The sequence below is a fragment of the Stigmatopora nigra genome, chromosome 22 (assembly GCF_051989575.1).
Source record: "Stigmatopora nigra isolate UIUO_SnigA chromosome 22, RoL_Snig_1.1, whole genome shotgun sequence".
In the NCBI taxonomy this organism is placed as follows: Eukaryota; Metazoa; Chordata; class Actinopteri; order Syngnathiformes; family Syngnathidae; genus Stigmatopora; species Stigmatopora nigra.
In genome coordinates, this window is record NC_135529.1 from 5395306 (window position 1) to 5423026 (window position 27721).

Here is a 27721-nt window from a genome sequence, read left to right on the forward strand (position 1 = left end):
GCTGGAGACCGTTAGTATTCTTAACAGCCAGGTTATATAACTTTCAGCTTTCCCCACCCTTGTTTGCATGACATCAATGAATGGCTTAAGTTTCACGCTCTTGTTGCTTGGCTGCCCTCAACGACCGTGCTGAATAGGTCTGTTTAGAAGTTATGTAGCAGCGTCTTGGTGACTGTCGCCTCAAAATACATATTTTCATGTCTCCCAATTGTTACGCTGTGTAAATTGTTTCCAGATTAATGCTCTTTGCTAAAACAAAGGCCTCAAATGTAAAGAGGAAAGACTGACAGATAGAAGAAATCAATTTAAATTACTAAGAAGGAAATGGTATGTGAATGAAATCTGAACACAATGTTGATAATTAATGAATTAATTGAATGCTTATATTCCAAAATGTGCAATTTGCTTAGTCTAGGCTAGTGTTGTGTTGTAAAAGAAAGTGTAAATGGTAAAAATGTGCAAAGAAACTACTTGTTCTCTTTAGTAGCATTCCTTCTAGTGTGGGTTTTTGTCTTCAAAGCAGCATTTTTTTTTAAGTTATCTGCCCTGTTTTGATGTTTCTATAGTTACTGAGGTAAACAGTTTAAAATGTTTTACAGCTCTTGTGCACACCTACATTATACCTACAACTTAAAAAAAATTAATTGCTGGTTTAAATGTCTGTTTTTGTCTTGTCATGTTTTGGCCCTTTCAAATCAAACACCAATCCATGATTTATCAGTTTTAGTCATTTATTCACTGTCAGCCCCCTTGATTCTAATGAATTGGACATCTAACAGCATCCAAATTGTTTGAATTTACAACAGGAGGATGAAAAGAGCCACAAAATTTGGACATCTTTCATCGCCAATGGTGCTGTAACAGTTAAGAAACCATAATCGGCCCACAAAGATTAGAAAAGCACTTAGAATTTCCCTCAGAAAAATCTGGGTTTAAACAGTTATTGTGCAAAATCTGGAGAAAAAAAGTGATCCCGAAAAACACGTCAATGATGAGGTTTCTCAACATGGGTAGTTTTTTTTCTCTCGCTGCGTTAACCAAATGAGCCGTAACATCACATGGCCGTCATATAACGCACTCCTTGCTCGACTGTTTCAGGGAAGACAGATCATCTTCGGACAAGCAACAAAGAACACACTGTGGGTCTTGATAGTGCCACTGAGCAAACCAAGACTTACTCTGCTACTTCCAACCGGTAAGTGTAATTCTTCACTAACCTATCCCCTAAAAATGTACTCTTAAGATTATAGTTTCTATTGATGCGGCTAAAGCCAAGCGTTATGAGGAAGTGAATGGAAAGAGTTTACTTTCCACTTAGGAAAAAGTGTATTTCTGCATGTTTTTATGTACAATATTATGATGCTGAAAAGCACATGGTGATCAAGTGAGAAGCCTCAGGCGTTAAAGGGAGGTTCAGCCGGGACAAAAAGACGCTTGTTAACAGTGACGGGGTACTTCAAAGTAAAAGGTTTCTCACTTTGAGAGACCTGATGAGGTCACAAGAAGAAGAAGATGATATTTATCTGTTGCTCACACCTGTTTGTTTGACACTTACTGCAGACCAGATCTGTTTGTATTTAGTGCAATTTTTTGACATGCACCATTACTCTGTGTTTTACAGGGTTTGATAGCCAAAGGTTTAACAATGTGCATGCTTGTCAGATGATAACGTAGCAGCAGCAGTCATATGTTGTCACGCTTAGGGCAGAAAACTAGGAGAGCGTTTAAATTATTGTGTGGTCCTTTTCTGTGAATAAAACTTTTCTCTACTCACAACTAATATTTAGCTTTTATCCACCAATTTTGACAACCCTAACTCTCATGAGCTGTAACCTTGGTAACATTGGATGAGAGGCAAGATGTCGAAGACGGGTCGCCAGTCAGTTAGTTACCAGGCACATACAGACAAACCACCAGTCCAGGCGTCGGGAACCTTTTTGACAAAGAGAGCCATAAACAAATCATATTTTGAAACATTATTCCTTGAGAGCCATACTCAGAATTTAAAAGTAAAAATATCTGAAAATGTGAGCATTTATTATTCATTTCACCACTTTGAAAGTAAAAAAAAGTCTGAATTCCCTTGAGAACATTATTTCACTGTTGAGTACAATGAGTACCAATGAGAGAATGCATGCAGAAGAGTCTAATGAAGAAAAAATATGATTTAAAAAGGCGGAGAGACATCTACACCCATTAAAAGAGCCACATATGGCTCCCGAGCCAAAGGTTCCCTACCCCTGTACCAGTCAGACTACCGACCATTTTAAAGTGTGGGATAAGAGTGAACACAAGCCTGTATTGCTGTTCAAATATTGTTACATTATGATTTGGACGGCCACTTTTGAGACGTCTCTCATTTGACACAATGGTTGTAAATAAGGACAATGTGCCGAGCTGGCCCAACTGCACTTAAAAAACTTGTGACTGTAATTTGTCTTAGTAATGAGCAGCCCAAACAAGTGTTGACAATGCAAGTGCATGAATAGCCAACAGAGACAATACAACAGCAGTTATTGTAATAAGATCCTCTGATTCACAATTTCCATGTGACAATGATTATTTGTTTGCTGTGGGATTCTGTCCGGACACAATTTCAGTTGCGCAGTGACAGGATTATTTTTTTTACTGCCTCTTATTCCACTATTCTATTCACAATGAAGGTTAGGTAACAGGATTATTTTCTAATACAGTAAAACTGCACATTTGCGAGCAACCTTTTTTTGCAGTCTGTCTTGCCAATTGAATTATTTGGTAGCAGGGCAGGTGGATTGTCAGAGGAAATGGGATGGCCAACAGATTAAGATTTGTTTATAATATTTAAGGAAACTAGACTCTTGTGTAGATTGATAATGTGTTGAATTTATAATTGTTTTAAATCTGAAATTCTCATCATGGCTAATACATTAACCATAGGGGAAAGAAGATACAATTAATAAGAAAAGTACGTTACTTTTACCTAGAAAAGGTTAAAACAGTGGGGTTGGGTCAGAAAATAGCTCATTTAAAAAGAAAATCCACAAATAATCCATAATATAATAATAATAATCAGTGTCTATCACTGTCAATGGGAGACAATGAGTTAATTTTGACTTTGGATGACAACATGACAACCGTAAATCATGTGATCTGGATCTAACCAATAAAATTGTATCGCGGTCTCTTCAAGGAGTGCCCAGCCTTTTCCTTTATACCACTTTAAAGGCTCCTCATTTTGCCTTGGATCAAACGCTACACCACAACGACTAACATTGACAAGGAAAGCATGTGAAATGATAAGACGTCTTTTTGGTGACATGTCTCTGTTGTCATCAAAATGATAATGTAAATAATTCTGCTGTCTTGCTGTGAGGTTAACACCATGCCTTTCTCCGTAGATCAGTATGGGACAGACGCAAGAAAAATTAGAAGGAGAACAAACCATTGCTGACGGATTGGAGGACGCGCACCCTAACTGTTGCCAGTCTGACACTTCTGCCGATGATGTCATGAAGGCAAGAAGTGCCTGTGAAGAGAAGGCCGGCAACATAGAAGAAAAAGGAAATACATTGGAGACAGATGCGGAAAAATTGACCGACAACCTGGTGCTGAAATCACCTTTAATAAACAAATACATCAACTTGTGGGCCAGAGGCTTTTCTGCAGACGAGGTAAACCAAGGAAATGGAATAGAAGACGGAGAAGAAGGAGGCAGGGCCGCTACGCTTTTACCACCTAGCAAAAAACAAAAAGCTAGTGTAACCACAGAAGAAAGAGCTCAGATATATAGCCAGTTTGATACGAATCAGATAGAAGAGAAGAGTACAGAGAAAGAGTTTGAAGACTCTTCCAACATGGAGGACCAAGGTGAGGGCAGCCAAAACCAGCATGAGTTCTATGGGAACAGTGGATCCACATGGGATTCAAACTCTTTACCCCTACGCGTGGATAAATACGAAACCAACAATACATTGAGTCCAGCGTCAGCCACCGAACCCGGTTTAATCTTGGATAAACTGCTGAGGAGAAACCGAAAGGACATTTGTCCCGCTCTGGAGAAAATAAAGGATATGGAAAGTGATGACATGGACATGGAGTTGGATTTGCCCACATGTGGCGCTACAGCAACAGTCATCAGCACCGAGGAAAGAAACATGGCAGAATATTTGACCCGGAGCATTTTATCGTCTTCTACAATCAAAGCGACTCAAGGTGACTTTGAAGTGGCAGGACCCGCTGCCCACGTCAACAAAAAATCCAAAATTTCCAAAAGCGATGAAGTGACCAAATCGACAAAGGCACTTAGCAGCAAGACAATCACTCCTAATCTAGTCGCTTTGAACAGTTTAGAATGTAATACTCTTCACGAAAGAGAGTCATGTGAAGTCACGTGTATGATTAGTGAGGAAGCCGCACAATTCTACGGCTTCGGCCAAAAGGAAGATTCCGAATTTGTTCCTCCCAGAATAGAGGAAGATGGCAACTCAATTTCCGTCAGCTCCAAGATGGAAGAAAGCCCCGTGTGGCCAGAGCTTCCCACGGCCAACAAAGAAAGTGAAACGCACAAGCAGCTCGAGTTGAAATCTGCCAAAGAAAGCGACGATGGCGTTTTATTCCGAGAAATATCCCCCGACCCCGCCAGGTCCAGGCCTGTCTCGGATCTGGTTAAAGAAAACATACAGCTGCACGAGAAGCGACTGCACCAGGATTGGTCCAAGCCTTCTGGGGTCAAATGCGACGAGCAAGGTCAATCCGTCAAGGTGGCGCAGATGAAAGCCACTTTTGACTCGCCTCAAAAATCCCCAGACAAAGCCTTGGAGAGGAAGCCGTCTACTAGAAAAGGTAGGGGCTCCTCCACAAATTAAGATATGATAAAATTGCATTGCTATTTGTACTATCTTGGGGGTTGGGATTGGTTTTAGGCATTTCTCTGTGTGAAAACAATGCCATCTTGTGGTTTTAAAATACTCAATACAAATTAATCACATGCCTGAAACTATGTGGATATTTATAGTGGTAGTATTAAAGTTTACATCGTAATTGTGTTAATGGAGATGTCCCGTTTGGGCATCGTGCCATGACTTTTTCCAAAAAATTGTTCCATTTAAATATACAAATTACAGTTGCTGTTTTAACAGTTTATTCAAAGATGGAGTCATATAATGGGTTGCTTGAGATGTAATAATTTTACAAGTAGCATAATCAGCACCCAAGCAAAGTTTCTTTAATAAAAAAAAGGTATTCAAAATTACTCAACAGCATTATGCAGAACAATTTTATTTCTTTGTTAAAATGTGCAGAGAAAACCCGCCCAAGCCCTGGGATACTCACTAGCTCTATATAAAGTATTAAAACAATAAGTAAGCTGTCCGTGAAAGGGGAAATCATTGTCGATGGAAGGCAATGATTTAAACTAGGTTTTTTAATACTGTCTCTCTGTCTTATTGTTAATTGTTCTCAGGGACCCCTGATTGGTCGCGGGGCCCCAGACCGGTGCGACTAGAAAATCATTCAAGCAGTCAGCAGCCGTATATTGTTTTAAAGCCCATGCAAAGTGTCGCAATTGTATCTGACCCACATTGCTCTGTGTAACATGTTTTAAGATGATCTATGGAACAATGATTTTGACGCTCTAGTCTAGATCTTCTCTCCAAGGAAGGAAAAAATGAGAAGCCGACACTTAGCCCAAAAAGTCACGTTATCCCAGAACTAGCGCTGATTGGGTTGTAGAAATGTCAATTAATCCATCTGACCACTCAGCCCCCGCCAAGCCTGGTCGAAGGCGGGCTCTAGTTTCTGAGGAGGGGAAGCGCACGGACAGGAAAGCAACTTATATCAGCCGCTCAGTCACAGGGTGGAATCTTTGGGAACGCCGTCTTTTGCATTATTCTCTCTTTTACGGGAATAGTTTAACTTTCTTCTCTGAAGGTAGGCTATGTATGATTGATATGCTCTCTACATTGTAAGTCTTTATCGATCGGATCTCCAAAAGTACACACGTTTGCCAGATTTGGCACTGTTTGAAGCTAACATTAGCCGGCGACGGACTGTCAGTGGAGAGGAAATAGAATGAAATAAAGGCCCCCAGTGGAGGGTTTTTGTTTGCTTTTTTGTGTGAGGAAATGAACATGAAGTGCGCATCTGGGACATCGGCGGGCAGGGGTGGAATCGTTAATGCGGCAGTAAAAAAAAAACATAATAAACGTAAAAAAAAACTTAAGTATGGATAAGGCACACGGACGGAGGGGTAAGTAAGGAGGTAGTAGGCAGGGAAGCCGCGCCCTGGCCCCTGGCAATCTTCACCCGTCTCATTGAGAACTTCTCAGGATGAGGTGTTACAAATGTTAAATTTGGTTATTGGGGTTTAACACGTGGTTTGATGTGAAATCGCATCACGTCTTTTCCCAGATGACATAAATCGTCGTTATTATTAAATATTGTACCTTCAATTTTTGTATTGGGGGTGTGTATTTATTAAGCCTGTCACTCACTATTATGTCCTGGCATAAATAGTTGAACCCAAATAATTTCCAAATTACTCACTGCCATTGTCAGTCTTTAACATCAGGTGCATTTATACTGGATTGCATGATCATGATTCTGTGCCATGGCAGGTGTTAGATGTCCAATCTGTTATGACTGGGAGGGTTGGCAGAGATTATACACTGTCTGCCTTTCCCAGTCATGGATTGGATGGGTAAAATCATCAATGACAGCCAGCGAGTTAAAAAAAAGATGTGATATTGGAAAAAAAGAAAGAAAATTGATGTGAAATTGATGAATTTCCCGGAGGTTGGTTGGCACTCACTGAACAAAAATATATTGCTCAATGAATGTTCTTGGGCATGAGTCACTTTCACCAAAAATATGATGGGGTTTTGGCCCTGTTACTGTGCCCTCATTAGTGCTTTATACAACAATAAAACAATATTAGATCTTCGTGTATAATACTGTATATAATGCTTTACTCCCTTCTCCAAGCCCAAGAGAAGTGTAATGATGATTGTAGCTATCAAAGTGTCAGGAGGAGAACATGATTTGCCAATGTTGACTTGCACTTTACTCTTGTGTTTGTGTGGTCTTTTGAGTTACCTACTTGGGGATGAATGCTGACTCAATATCCTGACAGTCTACAGCTGTGTTTAGACTCATGAACCTTTCCAGACACTAACTTCTAGTGGTTGTGGTACAGTGCCAGGCAGGCTTGAAAAGTGCCCAGGCTGCTTTCCCATGGGGTGGACCAGATAGGAAGTGGGTCAGGAAGCAAGACTCAAACAAGGGATATATCCTATGGACTATTGAGAGTAAAAAGCAGGGTCCTTTATATGCATATTCAAAGCATTTAGGTGTTTTCATTGAACCTGATTTGGGCAATCTTCAGTGTTTATCAATTATTTCGGGCTAACTTCAAAATAATTACACATTTAGCATTTTAGTTTATCCCATTCATGATATAAAATCGCTGTTCTTGTGGGAAAGCTCTCTGTCTTAAATTCAGAACATCCTAATTTGTAATGGAAACTTCAGATTTAATTGGAAAAAGGCAATTAAAGATTTTTATGCTTTCAGATGTTTGAATATTAAAATATATTGCAAGAGGTCAATGGAAAGAATTTGTTTTTAAATGTACACATAGAAATGGAAACTTGGACTTCCTTGATTGTTTCAGCAGAGTTTTTGTGTGCCTGGTTGGAAACAAATCATCCTGCATGCAATCCTGCTTCAAATCCACATTTTATTTTGTGAGAGTATTTCATTAAGATAGAAATTTAAAATGGACTTTCCTAAATCTTAGCCTTTAAGTCGGATAAGAAGTTTTAAGCTTTGGTGCTAATACAACTTGGATGAGAAAAAGATGACGTGGGGTGAGTATGACTAAAGAGTGTTTTTAATTTATAAGGTTCTATTTTATTTTAGCCTTAGGTTTCAAATCCAAGGGCCACATCAGGGCCTAAAGTGTAATTCTCTTTATTTTTTTGCCAAAATATTTTTTATTAATTTCTGGTTTAATGAACTGCTTTTGTTTTTGCAGTAAATTAAGATGGAAATTCACTTCACATTTATCCCCTTTTTAAATGTATATTTAAATATACATTTCTTTATAGACAAATTAACTTGCATAGTATTCGCTTGTTACTATTTTTGTCAATGTCTGTTAGGAAAATGTTGTTGCTGTTAATTTAATATGATGTCATTATTCATTTTCATTTTTCTGTGCTGCACAATTGAGTTCACAGTCAAATGAGATGATTTTTCCCAGATTTTTATTTAAACTGGTTATAGGAAGCAAGCCTATTTTTGGTCAGTATTTGCAAGGGTTTCACTTCCTGATAATTGGCCTATAGAGTTATTTAAAATGTATTATATATATTTTATTTTATGTGGAAGAAATAACTGATTCATAAATTAATTTAAAAAAAATCTCCCCATGACAAAGATCCCAACTGATGTCAACACAACCATAAAACCAATAATTTATAGTTCAGCCACAGTATGAGAGAAATCTGTGTAATGCTTTTCTGCAATTATCCAACCCCACAAATTATGAAGTGTAGTGTCACCTTATGCCATGATTTGTAAAAAAGAACTGTCAGCATTAAAAATGACAGTATTTTGGAATCCCGGAATTTGTATGTTAAGGTCTGAAAGGTATAAACAAAAGTACTTTTTGTGTGTGTGTAAGGACTATTGTCCTTCTTTAAAGACTGGAATGCTGAAATGCCAACTTAATGGTGTCATGGTACTTTTTACCCCTCTTGGTCATTTCCTCTGGCTGTAGGGTTCTCTTTCTGTCTTTGCGCGTCACTGCAACTGATCTGGCACAGGAGGCAATAGGATGGATGCATAGCTTGGCTAGGAACAAAGGATATGCTGATTTTCCTCCGTGCTTGAATACAGGCCAGATTAGAGCTGTAAATCTAGTGTGCTACCCCTGAAAAAGAGCACTTTCTCCCCAAGGTGTGTCTGCCTCAATCTACGTCATATGCTGTCAAACTAGTGTTTACCAATGCTGGTACGAGCACTCTTGATGGCATTTTCCACAATGTCACATGTATTGTGATGTGTATATTTAAAGAGTTTTTGTACAATTTCAAACGATTTTTGGATGTCTTGACAGCACTTCCACGGTTTAGCAAGACAATTCCAAGAATCAAGATTTTTACTTCACTTTCAGCACTCTGTAAAATGTCTTTCTAATATCTGTTCCTCAACTAGTATTCCAGCAGTAGTTCACCCATTTTTATGTTAAGTTTTTAGATGAAGTTGAGTCTGACTGTCATTGTTATGAAAGGTAATGTCGGTCAGATTTGAATTTTGATCATTTTAGAGCTCCATTTTTTGGGACATTGGAGAACTCAAAGTGCGCTTGCACTTTGGCTGGCAAGATCAAGTAATAAGATTTGTAGTATATAAATGGGCTTGTTTTGTAACCACAAGAAGCCTATTATACGATGCTAAGCGATAAACCAATGAAATGAACCCCCCTTTTGTTGCATTTATGTCCGGATGTGGTTCTTTGACTTTTTCCCTCAAAAGTTTCAATTTTCATTGTTCATTGGTATTAATTTGTTTGTGTTCTTTTGAACGTTTTTCCAACTAATGTACTCTTGTTTCTTGCAGATATGAAAGGAGTCGTACGGAAGAGCAAATTCCGGCATGTCTTTGGCCAGACGGTGAAAAATGATCAGTGTTACGATGATATCCGAGTGTCAAGGGTCACGTGGGATAGCTCATTCTGTGCCGTAAACCCCAAATTTGTTGCCATAATCATTGAAGCCAGTGGTGGCGGCGCTTTCCTAGTTCTTCCGCTTCATAAGGTAAGATGAAATCACACCATATTTACTCTGTCATCATTGCCAGTTTGCAATATAATCTGCTACTTGCCTTTATATAATCTATTCACCTCAACTTTAAAGGGAAAAATTATTAATGTTCTTATTTTTGTATTCATGACTTTTCAATTATATTCTATGCAGCTGTAGTTCTGAAAGTGGGATCCTTAGGCCAATCTTGTCAGCAAAGAATTAAAACATTTCAACACCTCATTGATTGATCTTGTACTGAGTTCAGCTCAACCGGTTCTCTTGCCCTCATCTCTGTTAGAGTGAGCTGTTTCTGCATGCCTACCATACTGCCAGTAGTACTAAAATGGTGTATGGTCTAAGGCATGTTTTACATTTATTGTTTTACTATGTGTTGTGTAAAAAAATGCTTTGAGTTGGGGATTTCCATTACAGGAAAACATTATACTTTCTTACCCATCATTCATTTTGCTGACATTAAGGTCTGAAAATGGTGCATGCATGCCTGCATATGGGAATATTATCAATCTTGTCCTTCTAGTTTTATAATAAAATACATAAAAGGACTGAGCTCTATTGGGTTCTTTATAGGGCAGCATTTTTTAAAAAACATTTTTTTTGCTAAGCCTCTGTGTTGTGGTCTCAACAGGCTCGAAGACATTTGTGGTCCCATGTCAGTTTGTTCTTACATTTTATTATTTATTTTCTTGCAAGCAAACACAACCCACTCTTCTAACATCCCTTTTCTGATGGTGCATGTCTGGCACACCTTACGCTTGTTCAGCAGCGCGGTCTGGGTTTCTGTGTGGAACCAGTTGCACAGGGCCTTTGTCCTTTACATTCTCAAAGCATGACCCTTTGTCTTGACTGCACTTACGAAGGAGGCAAAGTGTGAATCTACTCCCTCCCCCATATACTGAAGCCGCATGTAAATGTGCTGCTTTGTTGCTTGCAAGGGAATAAATACATAATAAACATTTGCATAGTCCGTTGTTTGTGTAAATTGAAAGCAGAGTGAGCAAACATTTGCTCTAATATTTTATTAAATATCTTAAACCAATTAGGCTTTTATCCTGCGTGACTGACTTGGAGGAAGTTGCTGCAGGAAACCACCGTGACTTAGCATTGCTATGCATATTGTTTTTCTCCTGGTAGATCACAGCTGAAAATGCCCATGCTTTCCTTCAGACCTTTTTGTCTCACACGTCTGCTAACTTATTCCCTGATTTTCATTAAACGGTTTCGGAATGATAAACAGCCAAGCAATGGTGATTCCACATGCATTTTTTGTTTTTTTATCCAGTGTTTTTATATTGAATTGAAATAGTCTTTGAATCGGGGGAACATCTGCCTACACATCTTTAGACCATGCAAGTGGTTAGTAAGATCATTATTTTGTTCCAGTTTCTGATAGAATGAGACATAACATCCTTGACTAAGCCATAACATCACAATTCTACACCCTAATGCTAAAAGTGGAATAATGTCCATTATGTATATAATATGTGGATATATGTATATAAGGTTATACTAAATATATTTATACGTGTTAATATTTTGTCTATGATACCTGAAAGTGTTTGCCCCTCTTAATTTATATATTGCAAAATATATACATTTTATAAGCAGTGCTTTGGATGTATAGAAAAATGCATAAACATGCAAACGGAACCTCTTCTCATGTGCTAATCAGCTGATGTTGCTAAAGATTGCCTTGCCGTTCAGTCGCTTTTGCCGCTTGTTCCGCGCAGTCTTGCTGACTGCAGAATTTACCATATATGGTCAAATCTGCTCCTTGCCTGACAGCCTTCCAAGAGCATTTCCTCTGTCTGCTATTGGCTGCTCCACATAGTGTCAGTTCACACATGCACTCCGTGATAGGCCAAAACATATCCAGCAGCTGAGATGACAGAACACGGTTGAAATCAGATGTTGTATTTAAAATTAAATGGACATATGTTATCGTCACTGATTGATATTGAGACTTAAAATATCTTAATATGACATAGTTCTGCCCCTGATATACTGCTGTCCAGCTCAAGTGTTATAGTTCACAGTAAGACACGTGGGGAGGAAATCTCAAATGTTTACATAAATAACATTAAATAATTTTGTGTGCTTTTTTAAAAAAGGTAATTTTATCATATTTTCTATAGATCTTCATGTATGATATTGTTCCATCATTATTTTTTTCCTAACTGTTGATTTTCTATCACTAGTGCTCTCTGGCCTCCTTTCTTTATTCGGGTTATAAATCCTTCTTGTTCTGACTAATATTCCTTTTACTACTTCCTTTTTAAGTCCAACATACGGGTATAAATACCTTATATTTTTCTATTACATATACTGAAGAGCATCTATCTGCATTGAAGAGGCGTGAATCATACCTTTAGGCTTCAAGTAGAGGAAGTGTGCTGGCCTTTTGTGTCAATGAAAAGAATGTCATGTCAAGGAAATGTTGTTACCCTTTTTCCACTTGTGTTGTGCTTCATTCATGTGTATGTCTCTAATTCACCTTTCTTCTTGTTGGTCATTTTACTGCTATAAAAGTACTAAACAAATTCTTTTGACAACACTTATGCAGTTGATAATCAATGAAAATATGCATGCAGAAATTTCGAATGGAAAAAAATAAGATTGTCACTGCCATAGTGCCGACCTATTGGTGAATACTATGTCACCAGCAGTTTAAATACATTTTTCCACACAGGTTAGGGAAGAGCCACATGCACCCATCAGAAGAGCCTAATATGACTCCCAACCCATTGGTTCCCTATCCCTGGGCTTATTGTTCAACTACTGATGTGTTTGTGCACTTGACCTGAACAAACAAAACAAAACAACTTGATTTGTACTCAACCTTTGGGAGATATTACAAGCTGAGGGGAAAATGCAGTCATGATGGTTCTCAAAGCCTAATGTTGGATGGTGTTGCTTTTTTAATTATGGTCGAACTGCGCAATCATTTGTTTACAATTGTAATAACCCCTCTTGCAGGATTCCTCAGACCGGTCAATCTGGAATTAACCAGTTAGTTTGCTGTTTACAGACATGCCCACTTAAACTAAATCAAGCGGTGGAGGTGAAATGAAGGGTTGCTAGTTCAAGAAGTTGCTTACTGTAGATCAGGGGTGGAGAATTCATTTACAATGTACTATACTATTTTGTATTGTACAAGATGCGTGCACTAGACATATGCAAATTCGTCCATTTATTACATATGAGACATCAGTTCCTTTCTCAAACGTTTATTAGTTTTCAACAGTAGAATTAATGTACAAAATATGCTATTTATTTTTATACTAAGAATAAAGCCTACACTTTGCAGCTTTGCATGAGCAGTTCCAAGTAGGTTGTGAAACATTGTTTTCTAAGTTATCTTAGCTATGTTAAATTTCACTTCCTTAAACTTGTACGAACCCCTTGGTGATTTACGTACAGATACGATTAATAATTGCAACATCCCATTGCCAGTGAACATAAATTTTGAAAATAGTCTCCTAAAATAATATTTAACAACCACAAACTTTAATTGCTGTTCTTTATTACGGCTCCAGAATTATTACTACGATGAGATTTTCCACTTTGTAGAAAATAAAATGGAGCCCACATAAAAAGCGCACTTGTGGTTTTTTTCTTTTCTTTTTGAATACCAGAGCATTCATAAAAGTCAGTACTGTTAAGCAGCTAAGCCATGTCACTTTGTTGGCAACATTGAAGATAAGTTTATTTTTCTGAATTGGATTGCTCCTACGTATGAACATCATAATCAAAGCTGCTCATATTTTACATTTCATTTTGACGTCAGTAAGATATCAAACCAGTTCATTTTTCCTGCTATGCTTTAGATGGAATATGAACATGTAAAGAATGTCTTTGTCAGCAATCACTTGTTATTGGTTGTTCAGAATAATACAATTGTTAACTAGCCATGCAAAAAAATAGCCGTCGTATTTGTTGTACGCATGATTGCTGGAGAGTATTATGGAATTATCACGCTGGAAGGAAAGATCAACTAGTGATCTTTTCACACCAGGGAATCCTTTTATTGTGTTTGGTTAAACATTATATGTGACATCCTTGCTGCTCATCTCTCTCATTTGTCGTACCAATTCCAGGGTCCCCTGTGGCCTTAGTGTGGAATTTGAAATATTTATGAGTTGGTAGTAGCCAAACTGTTGGTCTCCAATCGTCCAAGCTTGCTAATCCCAAAGCAAGCTGAATAGGTCATCATTAGTCAACCATATTTAACATTTCTGTGTTGTTGTTTGAACAATTTTGGGTCAGATTCCGAACTCTGAAGAGGCCTTCTGAAAGAGCATAATCTGAGTTGGTTGATCCCTATTTAAGATGTATAAAATGGTGCTGTGTGTCCATTAGAATTACCCTTATCAAGTATTGATTTATTCCCTTTTGTAATAAGGGTTTATAGAGTTGAGGTGAAAGAAGCATATCTTTTTGTCTGTGATACTAAGCCAGGTGCAGATTCCAGTGTTTGAACTGTTATTTCAGTAATCAAACTTTAGCAAGTTCTCTTCTCAGCAGTTTAACTCTTATTTTTACGTGTCTGTCCAGCCCATGGCATGCACATGAATGTCTCATACTGCATTTGAAATATTTGAATAACACCGCAATGAAAAGATGGCACTATAAAATCTGTGCAAAACAGTTCATCTATGCACAACTTTGATTGATATAGTTCGCTTCCCAGCATTGCGTCATCAGTACCATTACTAATAAACATCAACACTCACGATGATAATAAATACATTTAATTTGAAAACTGAACTATTTTTTTAAATTAGTATACTTATACTTAGTGGTCAGCTTCATTTTATTTTCCATAAATTGACCTACCTAATTTGAAGACACAAGCCATTAATTTCATAGTTGGCTTTCGGCATCAACTATTTTTTCATGATAAATCTTGTGATAGGCTTGTGCTCTGTTTCACATGCTCTGGACTTTGATCACTACAGTTGGACTGGAAGTATGTGGCACAGCCCAGTTGTATCAGTCAGAGGACTCCTTTGCTACTGAGCTAAACCATCTTTTTACACTTGTCCAGCCGTAATTTGACATAATAGAACTTCAGGAAACCGATAAATGAAAAATGCCCAATGAGACTTTGTTTAAAAGAAATATATATATAAATATATCCTAATTGTTGCACAGGATGGTTGACAGACATTACACTCCCTTGTCCAAAGTTCATGGGTAATTGACCAAAAGTAAATAGAAGGGTTGTTTGGTAACATAACTGACTGTTTTGCATGTTTAAGTGCATTCGAGTAGGCTTTTGTCAGCATTTTCATAACAATTGAGCAATGTACTAAAAACTTTTGAACGGGTTTCTAAGCCCACCCACCATGGTTCAGGTATCTGATAGAAAACCAGCAATACATCCATCTCTTTATACCTCTTTTGTTGTCTTTTTATCCTCATCCCTATTTTGAGTGTGTAAGATGGTCGTGACAACTGCTTGGTAAATCACTTTTGTTGTTCTATCGCAGAAACAGTACATAATAAAACAACCATTAACACATTTTGACATCAAATACATCTTTATTGTGAATCATTAATATGATTGTACTAAATAGACAATGAGATGGATTTCTCTGTCATCGCTGTCCTTGCTGCCATGATGTCTCCCAAACTCAGCTTGAAGGGAGCTCGCCTTGTACTGGCAAAAGAGCCCGCCCGCGTTACTTTTGAATTATTGTAGAGTTGACAGTATGTCATCATTACTTTATATGTAGTCTATTAAGTAAAGTATGACACCAATTATGTGTTTGAGCTTTCTATCTCCACAAATGATTGACTGATGATGAACTCTGATTGGCTTGTATAGTCCTCCATCAGCCTTTGTTGGTCAACTCTGTTTCATATGGACCGGACCATTTTTTATATAATCTTTTTTTTTTTTATATCTAAATGGATTAAAAGAACTGGATTAAAACCCCTGAATATTCAGTTTTTATAGAGCCAAAAAATGTTTATTTGAGCTTTTTTTAAAATATATTTTTAGATTTTACAAAATGATTTTTGAACTAAAACAGAAAACATTGATTTAAAAATTACAATTATTGATTTAAAGGGGGGAAAATCAGGAAATTTAATGTACATCTCTACTCTTCATTTTAATTTGATCCTAAAACAGAAAGTCGGCACTCATGATTTACTTTCCTGGGCCTCACAAAATGTTTGCGGCGGGCCAGATTTGGCCCCCGGGCCGCAACTTTGACACATGTTATGACTCATTCTATGCATAGCTTCAGGCTCTTCTTTGTGAATATGACGCAAGAATTGAAGTTGACTTATTCTGAGATTTGAATATTAGCCTGTTAGTTCTTGATTCCTTCATTACATAACACCACATACAATGTCTTTTTACAATCAAAGATGCTTGTTTAGTTTACCTTGAAGCACCTTTTTGTTTTTTGCAGATACATTTAACCTGTAGACTGACTTTATTCACCTTCTGTCTCTACAGACGGGACGTATCGACAAAGCCTGCCCAACAGTATGCGGTCACACTGGTCCTGTGTTAGATATTGATTGGTGCCCCCACAATGATCAAGTCATTGCCAGTAGCGCTGAGGACTGCTCAGTGATGGTAAGGTCTCATAAGTCATTTTCAATGCTGCAAAAGAGCAGCACACATTGTTTTGCCAACAAGGGAAAAATTCCACGCTTTTATTGCGAAAGACAGGCCTGTTGTAACTCATGCAGGGGTGTGGTCCTATCTATCCCCTTGGATTAGATTAGACTCAAAAATGTTTTATAGAAATGGTAGTGGGGAGATTATCTCGGTCTGTTTGTTTTTAGATGAGATCATTTGCTTTTTTAGGAAGATAGTTTTTCACATATCCTTATTTGGCTCTATGAGGGTAACAACAACTCAAGTCAATGTTCACATTGAACTTGAAGAACAAGTGCAGTGGCAAACTACTCTACAAAAATGACTTTAACATCAGATAATATAGAGGTCGAAATTTGAATTAACAACCACCAACAAATGAATGGCTCAAAATATGTAGGACATAGGCATATTTTTTAAATCTCAAAAGGTTTGAAAAATGGAAATAACCTACTCTTGTTAGTACACCCAACCTTTTACTTGGACTTTGGAACCTCCTCCTGGTCAGGCTCAGGTCTGTCAGCCCACAAGCCATCCTGAAATTAGAATGACAGAACAGAAGAAGGTTCTGCTGTCCCCCCCATCAGCGGCTTGTGCACAGAATAAGCCTATTTAAAAGCAATGGCATCAGAATGGTTATTTATATTTTTACCAGATGACCTTTTTTTTTACACCAGTCCCTGCTAAGTCACGCATGCCTGAAGTTGTTGTGTAATAGCAGGCTGCCCTTCATACAATATACTTGTGTTGCTGCTGCCTCCCTGAGGTTATTTTTATAGTATTACAAAAAAAAATTTCAAAGTTTTATACCCAGTAGTGACAGTTACATTTAGATTGTATTATATTATTATCAAATTGATGAGATTATTTTTTTTGAAAATGCTATTTTCTGAAGTCCGCAATGTTTTCCAGGTGTGGCAAATTCCTGAGCATGGACTTTTAACTCCCATGTCTGAACCAGCCGTGGAACTGAAAGGTCACTCCAAGCGTGTCGGCATAATCACATGGCACCCTACAGCTCGCAATGTTCTTCTTAGTGCAGGTGAGTAATCTCCGCCATGGGTGCTTTAATATTTGGTAAAAAAAAAAAGGTATCTCAATTGTCCTAACAGTAGCAACTGAATGAAGGTATTTGGGCTGTAGTCTCCTGGAAAAAAATGTACCTTGAAGTAATAACAATGTTTTGCAAATGGAGGACCATTGTGTACATTCCTCCATGGTGTATCCCTGACGCTACAATGTTGCATGTTGGCAGGTTGTGACAACATAATCATGATCTGGAATGTGGGCACTGGTGAGGCCCTGATCACCTTAGACGATATGCATCCAGATATGATTTACAACGTTTGCTGGAATCGCAACGGCAGTCTCATATGCACCACATGCAAGGACAAGTCTGTCCGTGTTATTGATCCTCGCAAAGAGGAAATTGTTGAAGTAAGAGAAAAGTCAGGGGGGGGGGGGGGGGGGGGGGTTAAGGGAAGCCATTGTTTCATAGAGCATCACAATATTGCATCTCATCTACTTTTTACAGGAAAAAGAAAAAGCGCACGACGGTGCTCGTCCCATGAGGGCTATTTTCCTGAAGGATGGCAAAATCCTCACCACAGGTTTCAACCGTAGGAGTGAAAGACAGATCGCCCTCTGGGACCCGGTACAATGTTTGATTTCCTCTACTGGTATATTTGCTCACTCTGCAGATTTGAGGCATGCCTGTCGCCACTTCAGCTGTTAACAAGGCAATGCATTGCATTTACACAGAGGGATATCATACAGAATACCATTCATCATCATTTGCAATAATCAATAACCTACAAAAATGGTGTTGATTACAAAGGCTGCCAAGATTCAATTTTCCTACATATATTTACCACAATCCCATAAATTTCATCCAAAGCATAAAGAGCCTTTTTTTCTGCATCCTCTCTTAGTTTCAAAACAGAGCAGCTTAATTTATGTGCACATATCTTTTCCAGCAAAACATAGAGGAGCCAATGGCTATGCATTGCATGGATGCCAGCAATGGAGTGCTCCTACCCTTCTATGACCCAGACACGAACATGGTTTACCTCTGTGGAAAGGTACGTTCTGATACAATCGTGGGAGCAATCTCAGAAATGAGAAGTGTGTAAGTCTTGATCTTTGACCAACAGGGGGACAGCAGCATCCGCTACTTTGAAATCACAGACGAGGATCCGTATGTTCACTTTCTTAGCAGCTATGTCACAAAAGAGTCTCAAAGGGGCATGGGCTGCATGCCAAAGAGGGGCCTTGATGTCAACAAGTGTGAAATCGCTAGGTAAGACCTCAGTATCATTTCGCCTAGACCACCAGAGGGCAGAACATTCTCACTATACGGTCAACTGAGACACTGAATTCTTATTCATAGTTCACTTTGTTCATTCCCAGATACTATAAACTGCTTGAAAGGAAGTGTGAGCCTATTGTGATGACTGTACCAAGAAAGGTGAGTACTTATCGATCACCTACTTGACACACTAAGCAGCACTTTTGACTCTGGGCTGGTTCTTTGCTTCCAGTCTGACCTGTTTCAGGATGATTTGTACCCTGACACTGCCGGGCCCGAGTCAGCCCTGGAAGCCGAGGAGTGGGCTGAGGGCAAGAATGGAGATCCCATCCTCATCTCCCTAAAAAATGGCTATGTCCCAACAAAGAGCCGTGAATTCAAGGTGGTCAAAAAGAATATTTTAGATGCTAAGGTGGCCACAAGCACAGAGAACTCCTCCTCGAGTTTTCAGAATACATCAAGTGTGAGTATTATTACATTATTTTTCATTTCTACGTTTTTTTTGGCATCCATTTTTGCTTGTTAGGCCTGAGGCTGTTTTTATTATCACCAAAATTTGCATTAAGCACTCAAAAGTTAATCTAATTTTTATTTTGGGGGGATTTTAAGATATCTTTTCAAAAAATTCCGCCATTAATGTCGTCTCGGTATTGTTAGAAATGAATTGGCAGTACATTTAACCAAAAAATTAAATGTATCGTGTGGAAAATATAGGCAAGCGCCACAGGATTGGAGGAATTCACATTGGGTTTAGTAAGTATACTTCAAAAATGAGTTTGTACCATCTCTAATTCAAACCATGTAGTTAAACCTAATGTGTCATGGTTGATTTCACTTCATTTTTTTCATAAAATTGTTACTGTGCCCACAGAAATCAGACGGCAAGCTGGATGAGCTTTTGAAAGAAATGAGATCCCTTAAGGACTTGGTCAGCAGTCAGGAGAAGCGACTTGTCGCACTTGAAGAGCAAATGTCCAAAATTGCTATTTAAGGGCTCTCCGCCACAATTCCTTCCCCACGTTTTGTCGGCTGGGAAGAGGACGTGAACGCTCACTGCCTATCAATGACAGCGTCTCTCTCGCCTGAGACCTGTCACGCAACCTTCGATCCTTAGCAACATTCCAGATTCACTTTCCCTTGCCTGCCCCTAAACTTCTGTATAACACCGTTGGAATAAGGGCATAATGCAACTTTCACAGGATTTTTTTTTTTGGTTTTTTTGCTAACAAACGCTATTTCTCCATTAATTCATGAAGCAGTTTTTTTTTAAATCCTCTTCCATTGTATTATATTTCTTTCATGATTTTACTGTTTTGTTTTTTTTGACAAAAGGACCATATATTTCCAGCATGACCATTGCGGGTTTTTTCCCCCGTTAATTATTTTGCTGCGATATTCCAAAATGTTGATGTAGACAAATTGTACTGTTTGTTTACACAGTTTTCATTCCGATGACATTTTGCTGATTAAGACTGCACAAATCATCGATAAACACCTTGCTTACTCTAGTTACCCTCAAGTCATCAGTACACACACACACACACACACACACACACACACACACACAAAATGAAAGTACACTTACTCCAGACTAGTCAGGTATAGATTTTTATTTTTAACTGCGCCCAATCTCTTTAAGTCGTCTTTTGTTTCTGTTAGCGCTTCAGCCACATGCCACACTAAACTCTAGCCAGTAGGAACATCAGTTACCTTTAATGTACTCTTTTCCACAACCAAGAAAAAACGCTCGTAACATTGGATGCACAATTGGTGATCATTTTAAAGATTACCGCCCAGAAAACAAAAAAAATGCTCAAGATTGAGCCAAAAAAAGGTAGTTTGTGTGACTGTGCCTAATGTCCATCATGCTTGTTGGGGGTGGGTTTTTGGATATTTTTAGCATATTTCTTATTCCAGCTTGGCACTTCCATTGTTTTTTTTTGCCCATTTAGCACATTTACAGTTATACAAGAACTTTTTTTTTCTTGATAGCTTTTTTTTGTTGGAAGCTTAATTTTCTTTGTTTTCCATCTACTTCCCAGTGGGAAGATACAGACGGGTAAAGGGTTAATAATGTGTATGACATTCCCATCGATTTGTTGCCACTCTAAAGCCCTGAAAGTGCCATAGGTGCAAAGAGGAAGTGTTTATAGAGCACCGTTGTGTGTTTGTGAATGTAGTTCAAGTCATGTAGTAAAAGAAAGATAAAAAACAAACAAAAAAACACTTAAGGGTTCCAAATGTGCAAGTTGCTTCCTCAAGTGTAGTCAATATGCTTCTTGAATGACATCTAGAAAACTAGTAACATCTTTGAGTCTTTCCTAGCCATTAGAGAAAAAATGACTACACCAAGCCAATATGAGTTTATCACGGCAGAATTTCTGTGGTGCTCAGCTTGTGCGCTTGCCACCAGAGTTAGGTTTACAAATGTAGAATAAAAACTAGTACAAAGGGACTCTGGTTTTGGAAAATGTGCCGTTGAAAGAGAAGTGCATTCATGTTTAGAAAATTAATGAAAGTTTTTGTAAATTTGCTTGGTGGGTCTGCTGAAGAGGGAGTTTTTGTAAGGTGGTTGACTTTTAAATGTTCCGGCAACACTTTGATTCTGAGGATTGGCATCATTATGACTTCACACCTGTCCTAAACATGATTTATTGCAAATTTGTCAGGAACAGCTTCAGTTTCGTTTATATAAATGGGTTTAATGCTTTGATCACACATCACCTAATCAAAAGAACAAAAAAGATTAAGAGCAGCCATCATTCAAATTCAACTGAAGCTGATCCTGTCGACTTTTTTCAAAGGTGACAATTTACCAAACACACTTTCTGACATATGGTATAATAAGCATGATTTATGGCAGGTGTTCTGTCATTGTTTTAACAGTCTCATGAAGCCACATTCAAATAGTGCTACCAATGTTTCCCCTTGTTTGTGTTCCCTGCACCTTGCCATAATGCAAAAGTGGAAACCTCTGTTATACTGGAGGAAATGTATGAAAATGAAAGAAAATCAAGTGGAAAATGAACCAGGTTGAAGCCTCATTTCGAGGCGTGCTCAGCATTTTATTTTTCTTGTTTCAAGCATTGATTACAAAAATAAAGACTTTAAAATGGGCTGTCAAGTTAGTTGATTTGCTGTTAGTGAACCTTTGAAACAACATTTCGGGAGAAACATTCTTCCAATCCTAGCAAGGAATAAATCTGATTTGCAGTGGCAATCTACAGGTTCTTGTCAGGCAGTGATGCTTTAAATCAGGCTTTTGCAATGAATTTGCTGAAGAATTCTTACATGTTTTCATATTATTGTGCTTTTTGCATGTTAAATAGAAATGATTGAAAGAAAAGGTCAAATCAGACGTCAATAAGTGCTTTCCTAAAAGACTTTCAATTTTTATAACGGCTCTGTACATGTGTTTTGGGATGGGAGGTCTGCTTTCTCCCTGTTGTACTGGTCATGTACGCTATACAGAGACAGGGTGTAATCAAGGGGTGCATAATTAGAGAGGCACTGAAGATTTGGGAGTCGCCCACTGTGGACTGAAATACTCTGAAACATTGGCCTCAATGTACTAAATGCAACGTGGTCTATGTAGGCTAAAGTGTTTTCAGGCAATACCGTATTAGTTTGTTTGAGAAAGCACACCAGGTTTTGTAACTTTTTGACATCTATAGGTGTCCAATCTATTTTGACTGACTTTGAAATTGCATTGGATTGTCTATTGCTGTCATTACTCTGTGAATACTAGATATACTATGAATATAGTACACTTAGTCCAGTAGTAAAATGATTTACTATTGAGTATTCTAGTTGAAGTATGTGTTCAATTCAGGGAAGTAGTTAGTTAGTATTCCTTTTATCGTAAGAGGGAGGGAAAAGTAAACACGAAAAAAGGCCTTTACAAGGCGATTCGGGCCCTAATTGTGATTGGTGATTCCAGATTGCAAAACATTTTTAGGGCACCTGTCAGAAATGGGCCTTAAAAATCATCAATTTTCGCATTTTACGGCGCCCCGCAGTCTCAAACAGTTCATGAAGTTGAGGAGGAAAGAACATGGGAGGGATAGCTGAAAATAGGGATGGACATCACTTTCCAGAGTGGTTTAAAAAAAGTCTTTCACTATAACAGGAATGCTGGGAAACCCTCCTCCTCTGTTCCTCCACATTTGCGTTGCCCTTTTCCTCTGCTCTGCCCTCAGCTCACTGTGGTCCTGCTTCGGCATAATCTAGGTAAGCATTCATGTTTTTATTACTATTTTCAATTTTCAGGCATAGAATGTATTCAGTTTAATGAGTTTCACTGTTTTGTCAGTTTTTCTGCTTACTAAAATCAATGTTAATGCAAATTTTCCAAGTAACTTTCCAGTTTAGTATATACATACATGCAAGTATATAAGTACATGCAAGTCTGCTGAAATAATTGTTGTATTTTGTGTTTTGTATCATTTTTATGCTTTGTATATTAGATAACATTTTTTTCTGATGAGCATTTAGTTAGTTACAAAATCAGCTAAACAGCATAGCCCATGTGTTGTAAGTATATTTTAAGATCCTACCATGATGCAAAATGTTAACTTATTGCCTTTTTAATCCAAATAGCAATAATATAAATGAGTTGTATTCAGTTACTTAATGCATGATTCAAGTCTATATGAACTGCATGTCAGTAAAATGCAGTGTGGACTCACGGCCATCATGTATTTAACATAATTATGGCTCTAATTATGGTGATTGAAGGTGAAGGCTAGTCCTACAGTTGAACCATCTGGCTGCATGTATCTATCTACATGACCACACAGGGAGGCCCACTTACACTAAGAAGAATTCTTTATTTTAAAATGCCCATTACTCATTTAATGAGGTTCTCATTTTCTTTGCTGATCTTCACCATGACGGGTGAAAAGCAAGGTTTATTCGGCAAATGATATTTAAATGATTTTGAAGTTAACATTCTTCTATGTGTGCACCAGCCCACAGCAGCTGGTGCCCACAGTAAATATAGAGGCCGGAGCCAATGGTGTCCTACGCCTCTGTACACAATCTGGACTCTTAACTTCCTGCTTGCTTTCGTGTGGTGGATGGGCGGCTTCTCCCTCCTCTCCAAATTATAAGGCCTGCAGTACCAAACTTACTGCCTCCACCCCAAATAAGTAATGGCTCTGCTGTTGGCTAAAATAGATCTACTGCCAGATGAAAATATAGAAGAAAACCTGAAGAAAGGTGCTAACCTCTAGTTATGATTACAGATGATGACAGGTTTTTTTTTCCAGGGCTAGGACCTATAGAGTGTCATCTTACCTTTTTAGGTAATCCATAATGGGTTTAAATTTAAATATGTTTGTGTTGGGTCATTGGTACTCCAGCACTTTCTCCTTAGCCCATGCGATTGGCTGGTGTCATTTGACCCTTTTCCAATTTGCATGGTACTTAATCATGTTATTGATATTGCAGGAAGATGCCATCCCGCTTGCTTCTCCCCATGGCCGTGGTGACCCTGTTGTCACTGTGCTGCGGTGTGGTCCGTGGCGCGCCCATGTTCTACAACGCATCCATGGATGGTAGCGGCGACGACGCCTTGGAGTTCCTCTTCCCAAATTTCTTCTCCACCCGTGCGCCGGTTCAAGTCAGCGCCACCACTCGTAATCCGGAAGCTTCGGACACGCCCACTCTCACCAACACCATCACCACGACCATCATCCGTCTGAAGGACTTTGTCCTCACCAGAGTGGTGGACTTTCTGGAGGATAATCTTCTCATTATTGTGATTGTGACCTCCCTCCTCATCGTCATGGTCTTCATCATCTGCTGCGCTTCCGCTATGAGTCAGAAGAAAAAGCTGGAGGCCTACAAGGTTCCTCCTCAAGCCCCCGGGAAGCACGTGGCGGAGAAACCAGCCATGCACACTGTTCATAGAATGCCTCAGGAGTTCCAGGAGAGGCCGTACGCCGTGGACCATGTCAAGAGGGTTCAGATGCAAAGCAATGGTTCGCCCAAGACCCAACGCGTGCCTTCCAAGGCTCTGATAGGAGAGAGAGGCAGGGACGTCAGGGCTTCACCACGCCAGGAGGTGAGAAAGGCCAGGGATGTGGAGGAAGTGGAGAAACGCAGAGAGGAGCCCAGGTACAAAGAGCCCATGATGCGTAGGGAGGAGGTGCAGCACACATCCAGTCAGCCTGCATGCACCTGCCACCTGAAGAAGTCCCACTACTAGGTGAGCTCTTGCTCAGTCCCGCTACTTGGATTGCGTTGACCCAACATGGAGGAAATCGTGGAAAGTCGTTACTGCCTTTATTCGATATCTAGTACTTGGTTTTGTAAATTAACGTTAAGGTGGAATCAAGAATGGGAATAAATATTCCAATGGGCTTTGAAGAAATCAAGTTCTAATAGTGTCTCACTAATATTGACAAAGCATAACATTAGGTTAGTCAATGTCAGGGGTGTCCAAACTTTTCCACCAAAGGCTGCAGTGGGTGCTGGTTTTCACCAATCTGGTGTCCTACAAGTGCAATCATTGGATGGCAGTCAGGTGCTTCTTGTTTTCTGCAGAAATCTCATTAGTCAAAGTGTCTGTGCTGAATCGGTTGGAACAAAAACCTGCACCCACAGCGGCCCTTGAGGACTGGATTGGCCACCCCTGGTCTATGTGGACTAAGTGAATTTAGAGATTTGTACAATATACTAGAAACGAAAGATATGCAAAAATATGAAGAAGTAATCAGCCACTTTAACCAAATGTAGAGTTGTACAAGGAGGAGAGGGTCTTATCACAAAGCGGCATTTTAATTATTTTCTTTTAGCACGGTGTATTTCTCTTCTCTTTCTTTCTCTTCTCAAAACCTGATGGTTTATTTCCCATCGTTTTGAAGCTTTATTTTCTATACTTAATTTTCAAATTTGTCCGTCTTCACTTCTGATGCATATTTAAGCGCTTTAAATTAAGTTCAAAATTGTATGTACTGCATTAGCTTGACTAAAATGATAAAAGTGATATATACATTATGTATTACATTTTAAGCATACTTTTTTCAGCCAGTGTTTTCTTATGTTTGCCTAATATAAATATGAAAATAGTGTATACACATGCCTGCTAAGACAGAGGAATCTCCTCATAATGTCATGCTGTAAATGCCATCAAAACAATTCAACTTGAAAATTTTGAATTTTTTTGGTGTTGCACGTTGCAATTAAATGCAATGTCTATTTTAAAATATTTCTCGATTGACACTTTTATTTCATCTATTAGAACACAGATAAATATGTGCACATTGTCCAAAAGTCATATTTGTATGTGTTTTGATTTTTTTTTATATATTGCAAAATAAATAAAAACATAAAGCCATGTATATTGCTAAAATAAATGAAATAAAATTGTCTTTAAATACATTCTGAGAAACAAACAGTATTTAAAGTTGAAATGAATGTTTTGCACGGAAAAGCTAAATATTAAATGAAAAACATAGATGCACATATAGGGGGATTCCCTATGAGTAGAATACTTGAAAATGATTGGTACGACTAGAGTGTAGGTGTGGTCTACAGATCAAAGATGTGGAGGAGGGTCAAGAAGGAAAGGTGAATCTGAAAGGTGAGTTGCTGCAGGGTCAGAGGTCACATTCTCACAATGAAGTTGTAAATAATTTGTGGAAAATGGAACTTCCTCCCCTCACTTTCATAGGCATCACCAGATGGTAGCAGGTCAACCAACTTGCATGACTCTCTCAAACGTGAAGACATGTGGTGTTTCTGCCCCTGTTATTAGGAACCCCGCCTTGTAACAGCAGAAGAAGCACTTGTGTTTTAACAATGCAAATTAGGTAACACGGCACCTGAAAGAATCATCTTAAATCTTTGATGAGCATCTGCTTTGAAGTTTTCAACAATAAGAGGACGTTTAAAAAGGAGACCATGAAGACAAGTCTGCTTCTTTCACTGGGAAGACGTGAGCCTGAACAGTTGAATGGTAAGAGTCAGGCAAATAGACATGTCATACAGATGCATGTTTTTTCTGTTCCTCTGCATCAGCAAGCTCATCTGCACTGCCGCGTCACTTTGTCCCATGGGCTGCTGTTGTCTTCGTCCTGGATTTTTGGTTCTGTGTGAATCTTTGGGCCTTTTGTCGCTTCCTCGTTCCTTCCCTGTTGGCGTCACCGTCCTATCCTTGGCCAAAAACCAGCTCTGTAATGTGGACAACCAGCTCCATCCCTTCCTGGGCCTACGGGAGCTCAGCCTCAGTCACAACATGCTGGCCCGCTTCCCCCGAGGGCTTCCTCCCAGTCTGGAGGTCCTTTGCCTACAAAAGAACCGCATCGTCTACATCACCCTGGGCGTCCTGAGGAAGCTGGGGAACCTTACCCGATTGGATCTGAAAGACAATCACATTCGAGCCATTCAACCGGGTGCACTTCAAGGCTTGGAGAAGTTGCAGGTCCTCTTGCTGAAGGGCAACAAATTGAGTAGCCTTCCTACAAATCTTTCACCATCTTTGGTGTATGTAGACCTCTCTGCAAAGTGCATTCAGTCCTTGGGCTTGACTGTTCTGGATGAGCGCTTAACCTTGGATATTTCAATATTTAAAGGCTGTTCGTCCTTTAATAGAGGAAAATACACATCTTTGTCCTTCTCAACTCCAAGCCCTGGTAAAGAAATAGGCTGCATAGAGAGCACCACCATTCAAGATGCGCCATTCCTAACCCATTCAACAAGGGTAACACCTTTGTTCTCCAATATTCGTGATGCCCAAATGACTACCCAACTAACAGTCCATTCTGTGTTTACCAAGAACAATAATACTACTTTGTTGACTCCAAACCTCCTTTCATCAGTGCTTATTTGGCTACTGGCAGTCTTGTATTAAATGGTGCGCCTCCCCTCATATTGCTTTAATTACTAATTCTCATGAAGGTTCTACAGCTCCAACAGGGACACTACTTGACTTTAGGAAGACATTACCACACAAGACAAGAAAGAAAAAGTAACCACAGAAATCCC

At 38.9% G+C, this 27721-nt stretch overlaps 2 protein-coding genes across 3 annotated transcripts; both read left to right on the forward strand.

The window, feature by feature from the left end:
- The first annotated feature begins 86 nt into the window (after positions 1-86).
- On the forward strand, positions 87-21846 carry LOC144215484 (coronin-1C-A-like). Of its 2 annotated transcripts, XM_077744453.1 has the most exons (13): positions 87-137; positions 1099-1195; positions 3378-4821; positions 9601-9797; positions 16276-16398; positions 17335-17464; positions 17678-17859; positions 17957-18076; positions 18399-18503; positions 18576-18721; positions 18832-18889; positions 18963-19193; positions 19602-21846. In XM_077744453.1, exons 3-13 carry the CDS (start codon positions 3384-3386, stop codon positions 19719-19721), a joined length of 2850 nt encoding a protein of 949 aa, XP_077600579.1. In that variant the 5' UTR covers positions 87-137; positions 1099-1195; positions 3378-3383; the 3' UTR covers positions 19722-21846. The 2 variants fall into 2 exon arrangements, with proteins under 2 accessions (XP_077600579.1, XP_077600580.1); XM_077744454.1 differs by lacking the exons at positions 87-137; positions 1099-1195; positions 3378-4821 and adding an exon at positions 5781-5907.
- Positions 21847-21981: 135 nt separating this feature from the next.
- LOC144215485 (uncharacterized) lies at positions 21982-26072 on the forward strand. The gene is made up of 2 exons (XM_077744455.1): positions 21982-22960; positions 24182-26072. The coding sequence occupies exon 2, from the start codon at positions 24186-24188 to the stop codon at positions 24939-24941; it is 756 nt and encodes a 251-aa protein (XP_077600581.1). The 5' UTR covers positions 21982-22960; positions 24182-24185; the 3' UTR covers positions 24942-26072.
- The last annotated feature ends 1649 nt before the right edge of the window (positions 26073-27721 follow it).

Coding starts and splice junctions, on each gene's coding strand:
- LOC144215484 (XM_077744453.1), top strand. CDS start 3,384: ATGGGACAGACGCAAGAAAAATTAGAAGGAGAACAAACCATTGCTGAC. Junction 18,722..18,831: donor AACAAGTGTGAAATCGCTAG/GTAAGACCTCAG, acceptor GTTCATTCCCAG/ATACTATAAACTGCTTGAAA. Junction 18,890..18,962: donor TGATGACTGTACCAAGAAAG/GTGAGTACTTAT, acceptor CTTTGCTTCCAG/TCTGACCTGTTTCAGGATGA.
- LOC144215485 (XM_077744455.1), top strand. CDS start 24,186: ATGCCATCCCGCTTGCTTCTCCCCATGGCCGTGGTGACCCTGTTGTCA.